The sequence below is a fragment of the Ambystoma mexicanum genome, chromosome 14, assembly GCF_040938575.1.
Source record: "Ambystoma mexicanum isolate Mex_15411 chromosome 14, UKY_AmexF1_1, whole genome shotgun sequence".
NCBI lineage: Eukaryota > Metazoa > Chordata > Amphibia > Caudata > Ambystomatidae > Ambystoma > Ambystoma mexicanum.
In genome coordinates, this window is record NC_090940.1 from 10,012,609 (window position 1) to 10,024,476 (window position 11,868).

Consider the following 11,868-nt stretch of genomic DNA (forward strand, 5'->3'; position numbering starts at 1 on the left):
GCAGGTGGAGCTTACACTTGTCGTTATCACTTTATTTCTCTTGAGGTCTATGTTGAAGTCAATGACGACCTTCAATTCTTTTTGAAATCATCTCATATCCTTTTCGCTACTGACGACTATCTCCTATCCAAACCATTACCCAGTGGTTTAATGAAGCTTGGCGTGGCCGGCTGGCCTGCATCTTATGGGTGAGCAAATCCAGACGGATGGTCCAAATCTGCAGCCATGTAAGACCTTCCTCAAATGAAGCGGCTCCCTGATGAAGACCTTCCTCAAATGAAGCGGCTCCCTGATGAAGACCTTCCTCAAATGAAGCGGCTCTCTGATAAATACCTTCCTCAAATGAAGTGGCTCCCTGATGAAGACCTTCCTCAAATGAAGTGGCTCCCTGATGAAGACCTTCCTCAAATGAAGCAACTCCCTGATAAATACCTTCCTTAAATGAAGCAACTCCCTGATAAATACCTTCCTCAAATGAAGCGGCTTCCTGATGAAGACCTTCCTCAAATGAAGCGGCTCCCTGATGAAGACCTTCCTCAAATGAAGCGGCTCCCTGATAAAGACCTTCCTCAAATGAAGCGGCTCCCTGATAAAGACCTTCCTCAAATGAAGCGGCTCACTGATAAAGACCTTCCTCAAATGAAGCGGCTCCCTGATAAAGACCTTCCTCAAGTGAAGCGGCTCCCTTATGAAGACCTTCCTCAAATGAAGCAATTCCCTGATACAGACCTTCCTCAAATGAAGCAACTCCCTGATAAAGACCTTCCTCAAATGAAGCGGCTCACTGATAAAGACCTTCCTCAAATGAAGCGGCTCACTGATAAAGACCTTCCTCAAATGAAGTGGCTCCCTGATGAAGACCTTCCTCAAATGAAGCGGCTCCCTGATACAGACCTTCCTCAAATGAAGCAACTCCCTGATAAAGACCTCCCTCAAATGAAGCGGCTCACTGATACAGACCTTCCTCAAATGAAGCAACTCCCTGTGAAGACCTTCCACAAATGAAGCGGCTCCCTGATGAATACCTTCCTCAAATGAAGCGACTCCCTGATAAAGACCTCCCTCAAATGAAGCGGCTCCCCGATGAATACCTTCCTCAAATGAAGCGACTCCCTGATAAAGACCTTCCTCAAATGAAGCGGCTCCCTGATGAAGACCTTCCTCAAATGAAGCGGCTCCCTGATGAATACCTTCCTCAAATGAAGCGACTCCCTGATAAAGACCTTCCTCAAATGAAGCGGCTCCCTGATGAAGACCTTCCTCAAATGAAGCGGCTCCCTGATAAATACCTTCCTCAAATGAAGCGGCTCCCTGATAAATACCTTCCTCAAATGAAGCGACTCCCTGTGAAGACCTTCCACAAATGAAGTGGCTCCCTGATGAAGACCTTCCTCAAATGAAGCAACTCCCTGATAAATACCTTCCTCAAATGAAGCGGCTCCCTGATGAATACCTTCCTCAAATGAAGCGACTCCCTGATAAAGACCTTCCTCAAATGAAGCGGCTCCCTGATGAAGACCTTCCTCAAATGAAGCGGCTCCCTGATAAATACCTTCCTCAAATGAAGCGGCTCCCTGATAAATACCTTCCTCAAATGAAGCGACTCCCTGTGAAGACCTTCCACAAATGAAGTGGCTCCCTGATGAAGACCTTCCTCAAATGAAGCAACTCCCTGATAAATACCTTCCTCAAATGAAGCGGCTCCCTGATGAAGACCTTCCTCAAATGAAGCAACTCCCTGATAAAGACCTTCCTCAAATGAAGCGGCTCCCTGATGAATACCTTCCTCAAATGAAGCGGCTCCCTGATGAAGACCTTCCTCAAATGAAGCGGCTCCCTGATGAAGACCTTCCACAAATGAAGCAACTCCCTGATGAAGACCTTCCTCAAATGAAGCGGCTCCCTGATAAAGACCTTCCTCAAATGAAGCGGCTCCCTGATAAAGACCTTCCTCAAATGAAGCGGCTCACTGATAAAGACCTTCCTCAAATGAAGCGGCTCCCTGATAAAGACCTTCCTCAAATGAAGCGGCTCCCTTATGAAGACCTTCCTCAAATGAAGCAACTCCCTGATACAGACCTTCCTCAAATGAAGCAACTCCCTGATAAAGACCTTCCTCAAATGAAGCGGCTCACTGATAAAGACCTTCCTCAAATGAAGCGGCTCCCTGATGAAGACCTTCCTCAAATGAAGTGGCTCCCTGATGAAGACCTTCCTCAAATGAAGCGGCTCCCTGATGAAGACCTTCCTCAAATGAAGCAACTCCCTGATACAGACCTTCCTCAAATGAAGCAACTCCCTGATACAGACCTTCCTCAAATGAAGCAACTCCCTGATAAAGACCTCCCTCAAATGAAGCGACTCCCTGTGAAGACCTTCCACAAATGAAGCGGCTCCCTGATGAATACCTTCCTCAAATGAAGCGGCCTGATGAATACCTTCCTCAAATGAAGCGGCTCCCTGATGAAGACCTTCCTCAAATGAAGCGGCTCCCTGATGAAGACCTTCCTCAAATGAAGCGGCTCCCTGATAAATACCTTCCTCAAATGAAGCGGCTCCCTGATAAATACCTTCCTCAAATGAAGCGACTCCCTGTGAAGACCTTCCTCAAATGAAGCGGCTCCCTGATAAAGACCTTCCTCAAATGAAGCGACTCCCTGATAAAGACATGCTGCTTCCATCACACTGGGTAAAGTTACGAGTGAAGAATGGGTACAAATATGCACACATTCTCCCATGCAAAAAAAAAACAACTTCCTGCAGTCAGAAGTATTTCCTGCTGAATTGGATTTATAAAGTGATGACCAAGAGATTTGAGTCAAGTGGTCGACCAAACTACTTTTCTCCGCTCCACCTTCCTGTGCGTGATCTGAGGGGCCTCCAGCCTCCAAGCACTGAATTCTAAAGCAAGGTGCAGTGGCGCTAGGTGTAATCAACATGATGCCATGGCACCGATTTCCACATCCTTCAATGCCCGGTTGCTAGATGACATTTTTAGGCACCATCCGCCATAGCATTGAGTTCCTCAACTCACAGGCAATTTTAAGTGTTGCCCTCTTCAAATCCACACACATCCATGCTCTGGGGACTACGCGTGTAATTGGGGCCTCCATCCATTGCACCCTACAGGTATTATCAAAAAGCCCAAAGAGTGAAGCATGAAATCAAGGAACCTTCGATTACTGGGGTATTCGCCTGGCCTCAATGCCCCAGGTCCTGCGTCTGCAGACCCCAGATGTCAAAGAGCAGGAAATGTCAGCTTTCCATGAGCGGGGGTGCTCTGACTGTCCTCTCCCTTCTTGCACCCACTGCCATCTATTGACATGGCAGACCTCTCCCATGGACACCACCCAACACCTTACGCAAATCTCTTGAGAGAGCGCTCTGCTTCCTCTTCCAAGAACACCTGTCTTCCCTTCCTGTAATTTTAGCTAAATATTCATGAACTTGGTTATGTGGAAAATAAACTTTAAAGTGAGAGGAATAACAACGTGACGCACAGTGATTGAATATTTAGTGACTTTTACTGAGTGCATACTATTGGAAAAAAGCAAAAAGGGCTGCAGAGTTATTAGTCGGTCATCCCCTGGCTTGCTTCTCAACCACTATGCCAAGGTACACAAAAACAAAGCATCAACTATAGTGCTTATGTTACCATGGCACAGTACAAAACAACAACAACAATAATAATAATATTCCCCCAATAGCAGTCTCATGCAGGTCCTTCTAGCGTTCACATGCAGAGGGCAAGAAAATACCAAGTGCAGCATGTCCTCATTTTTAGTCAAAAAGTGGAAGCGACTTCCAACATGGCTCACCACTCAGCTGGCGCTAAATGCTGCGATGGATAAGGTACCCAAACTGAAGTCAATATACAGTGACCTCGCATAAGGAGACACTACAATATCCAGGTAAGCTTTAGAATCCAGTGATTCTTTAGTAATTAACAGACACCAAATTTAGAATTAATGATAGGGTCTCTATAATGCTGCTTCAAGAGGCCAGTATCACATTAAATGTTTGTTCTAGGCAATCCAAGAGTCCAGTAAGATCAATTGCATGGAAAGATCCTTAAAGAAAACAGAACCGTGGTGATGTATTTGCACCCTTATTAGACCACAAATCCCACAGGGCATTTCTGTAAGTAAATAGCCCACTCTGCTCAATACTCTGATCAATAGAGCAACATAGTTAACTTGATATGGCTCGAGCCTCCGGTACAGGATGTGTTTGAAGACATTGCATACTTCTGCTCCAATATACTGTACCCCAGATAGCGCAGATCTTACACCCCAAGCCTGTCTGCTATTGATTCAAGTGCACCACATTTAGGGGTTGACAGGGTGCTAGGATTGCTCCCTGGAGTAAAGTCCTTGTGCATTTTCTGAGCTTTGAATGCTTTGAGCCGGTGCAGGAGTAATTTTCAGGCGGGTGCGTGGAGCAAGCTACTCGCATCACCGCATGCAGACACGGAGGCGTGAGTCACCATGGGTGCCGTCTTGACCATGGATGTGGTCTGTTTGGTAAGATGCCATTATAAGAGGGGGTTGCACTGTCATTGGAGACGTATGAAAAACTGGGTGAATTTTCTTTCAGGAGTCTGGTAATTTGAGTCAGAAGGCCACTGGGTTAATGATTTCTTTTATGGGAAAGGGCCCATAATACCGGGAGCCAGTTTATTTGGTCGTAGATGTCGGGGCAGTAGTTTCGAGGATAGCCAGACCTTATCTCCTACAGCGTAGGAGGGACCTGGTCTTCTTTTGGAATCTGCATAATGCTTGGCATGAGTTCGGGCCCTTTCTAAATGCTCTTTGGCTTCCTTCTGTACATTGATGAGTGTTTCGATCCAGGAATCAACTGTAGGAACAGGTGTAGGATGTGGGAGGACGGAAGGTAGCACCGAAGGGTGAAATCCTTGGCTGCTGAAAAAAGGGCTGGTCTTGACAGCCGTGTGATCCGAATTGTTGTAGGAGAATTCAGCCACAGGTATTAGAAGTGACCAATCGTCCTGGACCTTGGTAGTGAAACAACAAAGATCTTGTCCCAGGGTTTGATTCACACGTTTGGTAGCCCCATTAGTCTGTGGATGATACCCTGAAGAGAGGGCACGTTGGATTCCTAGTATCCGGCAAAGGTGTTTCCAAAATTGAGATATGTATTGAGGTCCTCTGTCTGATTTGATCTTGGAAGGGAGTCCATGAAGTCTAAATATGTGTTCCAGGAAGATTCCAGCAAGTTCTGAGGAAGAAGGTAGCTTATATAATGGTGTAAAATGAGCCATATGAGTGAATAAATCTATGGTGACCATCATAGTCATGTACCCTCTGGAAGGGGGTAATTTCACAATGAAGTCCGTAGCAATAATTTCCCAGGGCCTTGTTGGTAGTGTGGGCTGAAGTAGGAGGCCCGCCGGTCTTTTGTTATCATGTTTGTTTTGACTGCAGACTGCACAGGCTTGGATGTACAGTCGTACGTCAGTTTTCATTCTCGGCCACCAAAATTGGCTTTGTATTAGATGGAGGGTGTTTGTGATGCCACGATGTCCGGAATGAAGGGTATTCTGGCAGAGGGTTATTATCTTTTGCTGTAGTTTCTGTGTGGGGATGACTAAACCTTTATCCTTGAAAAGACATCCGTCCTTTGTTCTCAGATTCCCTCAGTTCTTTCTTGAAAATTCTTTCCATAGTTCAGAGGACTGGGTTTGTATTCGAACATCGTCCAGGAGGCTGATTGCTTGAGCTATGAATATCGTATGTGGAAATAGTTTAGGGAATGACCGGTCTTCAAGCGCTTCGTAGTCGGGATGTCGAGATAAGGCGTCAGCAATTATATTCTGTGTTCCAGGGACATGATGAATCTGGAACTGGTACTCGGCAAAGAAGAAGGCCCAACGGGCTTGACGGCTATTTCTACATTCCAGAACCTGTAAAACTTTCCGTGCGGACCTGGACAGGATGTTTTGCTCCTAGAAGTAGATGACGCCACTCTGTGAAGGCTTGACGGATTGCTAGCAGTTCCTTTTCCAAAACAGAATAATGGGTTTCACTGGGAGTTAGTGCCCATGAAAGATAAGCAATGGGATGTTCCAGGCTGTCGTCGAATTTCTGTTTTAGAACTGCTCCAATGGTGTAGTTAGAGGCATCTGTTTCCACTAGGAAAGGTCGATTGATGTCAGGTTGAGCCAGGATTGCAGCTTGTGTAAACTCTGTCTTTAACCGTTGGAATGCCTCCTCTTGGGCTGTTGTCCAAAGAAAGGGAGTATCTTTTTTCAACAAGGCAATGATCGGTTGCACTATCTCGGAAAAAGAAGGTATGAATTTCCGATAAAAGTTAGCTAACCCCAGCAAGGATTGGATTTGTTTCATGGTGGTCGGAATAGGCCAGGATAGTATGGCTTTTACCTTGGAGTGATCCATTCCAATACCTTCTGGGCTAAGGACAAATCCTAGATAGTGAACAGTAGAGACATGGAAAAGGCACTTCTCGGGTTTAGCCAGGAGCTTGTGTTCACATAGCCGTTGTAACACTGCCTTAACATGCTCCTCATGCATAAAATGGTCCTTAGAGAATATTAAGATATCGTCTAGATACGCAATGACGAAGAGGAATAACATATCTGAAAACACCTGATCCATGAAGCGTTGGAAGACCGCTGGGGCATTTGCAAGTCCGAAGGGCATGACCAAGTACTCAAAGTGACCAAAAGGTGTTCTAAAGGCTGTATTCCATTCGTCTCCCTCTCAAATACGGATCAGATGGTAGGCACCGCTGAGATCCAATTTAGTGATGATTACCGCTCCTCTTACTGCTTCCAGGATATCTGAGATCAAGGGCAACGGATAGTGATCTTTCAGTGTTCACTGATTTAAACATTGATAATCAAGACAAGGTCTGAGCTCATTGGTATCCTTTTTTGGAACAAAAAACAGTGAGGCTCCGGCTGGGGATTTGGATGGTCGTATGGTGCCATTTTCAAGGTTAGTATCTAGGTATTTACGGAGGGCCGTTTTCTCAGGTTCGGATAAAATGAACATCCTTCCAAAGGGAATCACAGCTGAAGGTTCGGTATCAATAGCACAGTCTTCGGGTCTATGAGGAGGTAAGGCTTGAACAATGGCAGAAGAGAACACATCGGCGTATTCCTGATAGACTTTAGGAACCTGGATGATATTTGAGACTGTGAGCGGGCCTTGATGGTCTGCTGAAACTCCTTCCGATGGTGTCGGAGCGGAATCCAGGAGTAAGCAATGAGACATGCAATGTTCGGAACCCAGAAACAAGGAACCTGCTGTCCAATTGATGTATGGGTTGTGTCTTTGTAGCCAGGGCATACCCAAAACCATTGGGTAATGGGCGGACTTTATGATGTCAATCTTTATCTTCTCTCGATGGTGGTTTATTGCGAGCTCAATTTCCTCGGTTTGAAGGGTTATGGGTCCTGAAGAAAGGGGTCTTCCATCGATCGCTTCTACGGGTTGCATGATATCCCGGGTTTCATATGGAATATGGTGTTTAAAGACCCATTCTTGATCTATGAATATTCCCATGGCTCCACAATCCACCAATGCCAAAATGGGGTAGGTTTCCTTCTTGGATGGCGATAGAAAGGCCTGTAATATTACCAGATTGTTTTGTCCAGGAGAGTTCAAGGATGGAATAGATGTGGAGCAAACATCTCTCTCTCGAAACTGTGCTCCATCTAGGATCGGGAGCAGGCATTTCCCGAACGCCGTGGAGGGGCTATAGGACACTCTCTCACTAAATGTTTGTCCGAGGCACAATATATGCATAACCCCGTATGGATCCTTCCCATCCTTTCTTGGGGAGATATGGGTCCATGGAAAGCCCTAGTTGCATGGGTTCGGGTTTGTTACTAGGGGCAGGACCAGAATCAGACTTCGAAGAGGTCTCTATAGGGATTTTCTGGAGGGGTATCTTGGTCTTCCTTTTCTCTGCCTTCCTTTCCTGGATGCGGAAGTCAATCAGCAGAGTGAGATCCATAAGGGCTTGGAATGAACTTGGGCGAGCCACTCTAGCTAGTTCATCCTTGATGTCTTCATTTAGCCCTCTTTTCAAAAAAGAGTGATGCAGGCTTCTGAGGACCAATCCGCTTCTTTAGCCAATTGTTTAAACCGTGTTACATATGTGAGCATGTCCTGGGAGCCTTGTTGGAAATCGAGGAGACGTTCCTGAGCACTATAGACCTGTTCTGGGTGGTCAAACATGGTCTTAAGAGCTTGAATGAATCCGTCATAGTCATCCAGGAGGGCATCTCCGGCATTAACTAAAGGTGTGGCCCAGGTTAATGCATTCCCGGAAAGGTGTGAAATAATAAAGCCCACCTTAGCCCTGGGGGTAGAAAAATAATAGGGCTTAAAGGTAAAGTGGTCTAAACAGGAATCTAGGAATCCACAAAGGTTTTTTGCAGACCCATCGCATTTGTCCACAATGCCGCCCAATAGTACGCTTTCTTTCGTGGCAGAGTCGTGGGACAAGACTAATTGTTTTAATGCGGCATTCTCTGCCTTTAGGTTTTGTACTTCGGTCGTTAGTTCTTGCATGCCGCACATAAGATCTTGAATGGTCGCCTCCATGTCTCTATTGACTTCAGTTAGGTGGCATCTCAATCTGTCACAGGTTTCCCACTTTCTCACCTGAGTTCGCTGCTTGCTGGAGTTCTTGGGAGGAGTCTTCTTCCGTACGGTTCGGGTTTTGTACAACCCCATACGGCCGTCTTCGGGTTCCAGCGTTCGTTCAGCTTCTATGTCAAGGGTCAATTGGAAACTCTAGGAAGTCCAGGATTCGAAGAAGGTGTACTGGGAGGCGGGTACACGGAGTCCGGGAAGCAAGACAGGATAAGGAGGAAGGAGGATAGTAGGAGGAAGCAGGGGGTCCCGGAACCAGGAAACAACAGAGTTCAGCGAAGGCGAACTACGGAGTACACATCTAGCCACAGCAATCAGAAGCGTTGAGATGTGCGGTGCCGCGGGGGCGTGGCTTCATTATAGAGCGTGCTACGTCGGACGTGAAAGCTGGTAGGCAGCGTTCTGTGTTTAATGGCCATGTTGGAAGTACAGCAGAGTGTAAGCCCCGATGTGTCAAGGACCAGGAGTTCCAAAAGGGTCGTGTCTGACGGTTCATGACATCTCTACCCTTCCAATCACTCCCCTGACTCGCAAGTACTAACCCCACATCACAATTTCAATTGCCTTGAAGAGGAAGTGTCAAGTATCAGCTGCACCCCAGCCATCCCCTTCGAAGTGCCAGGAACTTTCGCGCCAAAATATGTGACGTATGAAGAACAGATAAACCAGCAGAGAGCCGCAGTTGGGCTCTGGCCAGTGCCTATCGGAAGAACACCATCTATTACCAACTGAGAAATCCATACCTACAGACACGACAAAGGGACAGTTGTTAGAATGGAATACCCAAAGAAGCCAAGAAGATACTAAGAGAAAATTACTGGTGACATTATGAGAAATCGAACTGACGCACATATAGAAAATAATGACCTAAGAATGCTGATAAAGAGACGAAATAGCATGGGTAAGTGACATCTTGGGCCTAAGGTGAAACAGGTGATTCCAAGATGAATAAACTTATGCCATATACACGATGAAGACATTAAGCCAGTTTAAATGTGTACATGCGCAGGGAACCGCAAGAAGCAAAGAAATCGTAAAAGCTTGCTTATGCTTAACAGTAAAATAGATTGCGGCATGCGCCAACTATACATATCTACCTCAAAAGCACTTTATAGATGAGTGAAAATCCACTATGCACATGAGCAGAATCGAATCGAGGTTACTAAAGGTCTCAAGAGGAGAGGGCCTCAGCTAACAATTCAAAAATTTAAGACGGAGAGAAATCCTGCTGAAGGTAACCATGCAAGGAAGCAAAGGTCGTGTCAGACTGGAATAGTCTAGCAATGCCTACGATTTAAGAGAAGAATAACAAGAGTCTCTTGTTCAGCAAGGTCGAGATAAGCCGCAGATGCTAAACGAATGACAGAAGTAAATCAAATACACGAAAGTGCATGAAGAAGAGGCTAATTTTACAGTGTCCTAGTCACGTGGCAAGGCCGGCCGAAAGGCATCAGACTTTCACACCTACGCATGGAACCTTATCGTACCCATCCTCCTTAACTTTTCCAGACCAAGAAGCAGACTCAAGGCCAAACTACAAGGCAGTAATTGACACACGGCCACTAAGGTGATGAATGGCTGTAACATAAATTGGAGGGAAGCTGGGATACAGACGTACTCCCTGTACCTGGCCTCATTATTCTGCATGCTGCTATGCTCAAGTGGAAAGGTACGTGTGGACTCAGTGCCAACCCAATCATAGCAGACCATGTAATCTAGGGTCCTACAGAGAGTAGAGCCAATGGGATGTCCTCTTTTTGTGACGTTTGAAGGAAGGGCTTAGTTGCCCCACCTGACAGTAGTATCCAATCCCCTATCCATGTTACCATATACAGATATAGTACCTATATTAAAGTTACCTTCCTATAACCAATCAAGTTGCATGTTAGGGTTTTAAGATTACACATCAATGATGACGAGTTTTTGGTATAAATGATGTTGTTTTTCTGAAATTAATTGGAGTTTAAGCGAGAAGGAAGATCGAGCGGTTGCTGATGTTTATTGAACTCCCTGTTTTTTGTACTTGTCTTTAAACGGACTCCCTTTGCCAAACTATTGAGTTGTCATTATTATTTGATGCAAGAGTATGAATCTGCGTCCCCATCTATCTCAAGGGTGCTGCTGCTCATCTTATAGGGCTGTTTGGAGACCCCCAGTCTTATGGGCCGGCTGGGGTCCATCCAGTTCACTTGGTATCAGAGATTAGATGGTTAGATTAGATTAGACACCCATTGGCCGTCGACATAAGTAACTTTGGGTCCTCTGCAATATCACAAGTCCTTTGCCATCCGGCTGAGTAGAACGAGAAGCTCCCCGTAGATAGTGGTTAGTGTAATCGAAAACCCTGCAGGTTAGGTCTGAAGGAACCTTTGCTTTCCCCCAAGAATCCCTTCCCACTTCTATGAGAAGCTGATCGGAAGAGGAGCATGGAAAGGCAGTAACGGAGGTGGTGATCCCGAGCGTCCGGAGAGGAAAAAAATGCAAGCGGTGAGTGAAAAAGACTGAATGCTTTGGCAAAACGTTATAGGCCTTGAAACAAATAAAGGGAAGGTAACAGAGGGAGGTGGGACAAAAAATAACATCAGAGTAAGAGTATAATGTATATGTAAGGGGAAAATATTGACTCAAGGGTGGCCGAGCAATAGAGAGAGATGCCGGGAGTGACCGAGGTAGAAAGGAGTATACGCCCAGGTTCCTAGGTTTTAAAGAGCACTAGAAGAAGCTTTCATTTAAGGTCCTGAATTGAAAGAACAACGTAGACGACCAGAATCGATTAAAGACGATCTGAAAGAAATTAGCTTAAATTCCATGTCGGAATACAATTAGGGTCAGGATGCATCTAAGGAAGCAGATGGCATGAGATTTGTGTAGCCGGTCGGAGACTGTCTTGTCTGTCTCATGTTTTTGTCTGTAACATTGGAAGGTAAAAACTTTTGAAAGGTAGCATGAAAATTGCACGAGTGTGGTAATGTGATGTTGCATGGCATGTATTGATGGCTGTAGTTGACAAAAGTAAAAGTGACATTTTTTGTTGAGGGAAAAAAAAGAAACTGGATTGGGGCTTGCAACGATTGGTGCTCGCTCATATTGTTGATCTTGGTTGTGAAAAGTAAAGCATAATAAAGTGTTGAATGGAGGAGAAACTAAACAGGTTGAGCATGGAAGACATTAGCTCAGTGGAGCACATGTGCAAACAGCTGCAGAAGCATGCACCTAAGCTTAA

The 11,868-nt window shown here is 45.6% G+C and overlaps 2 protein-coding genes across 2 annotated transcripts; both read left to right on the forward strand.

Annotated features, from left to right (window-relative positions):
- Positions 1 to 1,001: 1,001 nt before the first annotated feature.
- LOC138527146 (uncharacterized) lies at positions 1,002 to 1,367 on the forward strand. The gene has a single exon (XM_069638252.1). It carries the CDS (start codon positions 1,002 to 1,004, stop codon positions 1,365 to 1,367), a length of 366 nt encoding a protein of 121 aa, XP_069494353.1.
- A 259-nt stretch (positions 1,368 to 1,626) lies between these two features.
- Positions 1,627 to 2,388, forward strand: LOC138527147 (uncharacterized). Its single transcript, XM_069638253.1, has one exon. The coding sequence runs from the start codon at positions 1,627 to 1,629 to the stop codon at positions 2,386 to 2,388; it is 762 nt and encodes a 253-aa protein (XP_069494354.1).
- Positions 2,389 to 11,868: the final 9,480 nt, after the last annotated feature.

What these genes read in the sequence shown, in the direction of transcription:
- LOC138527146 (XM_069638252.1), top strand. Translation starts at nt 1,002, where the DNA reads ATGAAGCGGCTCCCTGATGAATACCTTCCTCAAATGAAGCGACTCCCT.
- LOC138527147 (XM_069638253.1), top strand. Translation starts at nt 1,627, where the DNA reads ATGAAGTGGCTCCCTGATGAAGACCTTCCTCAAATGAAGCAACTCCCT.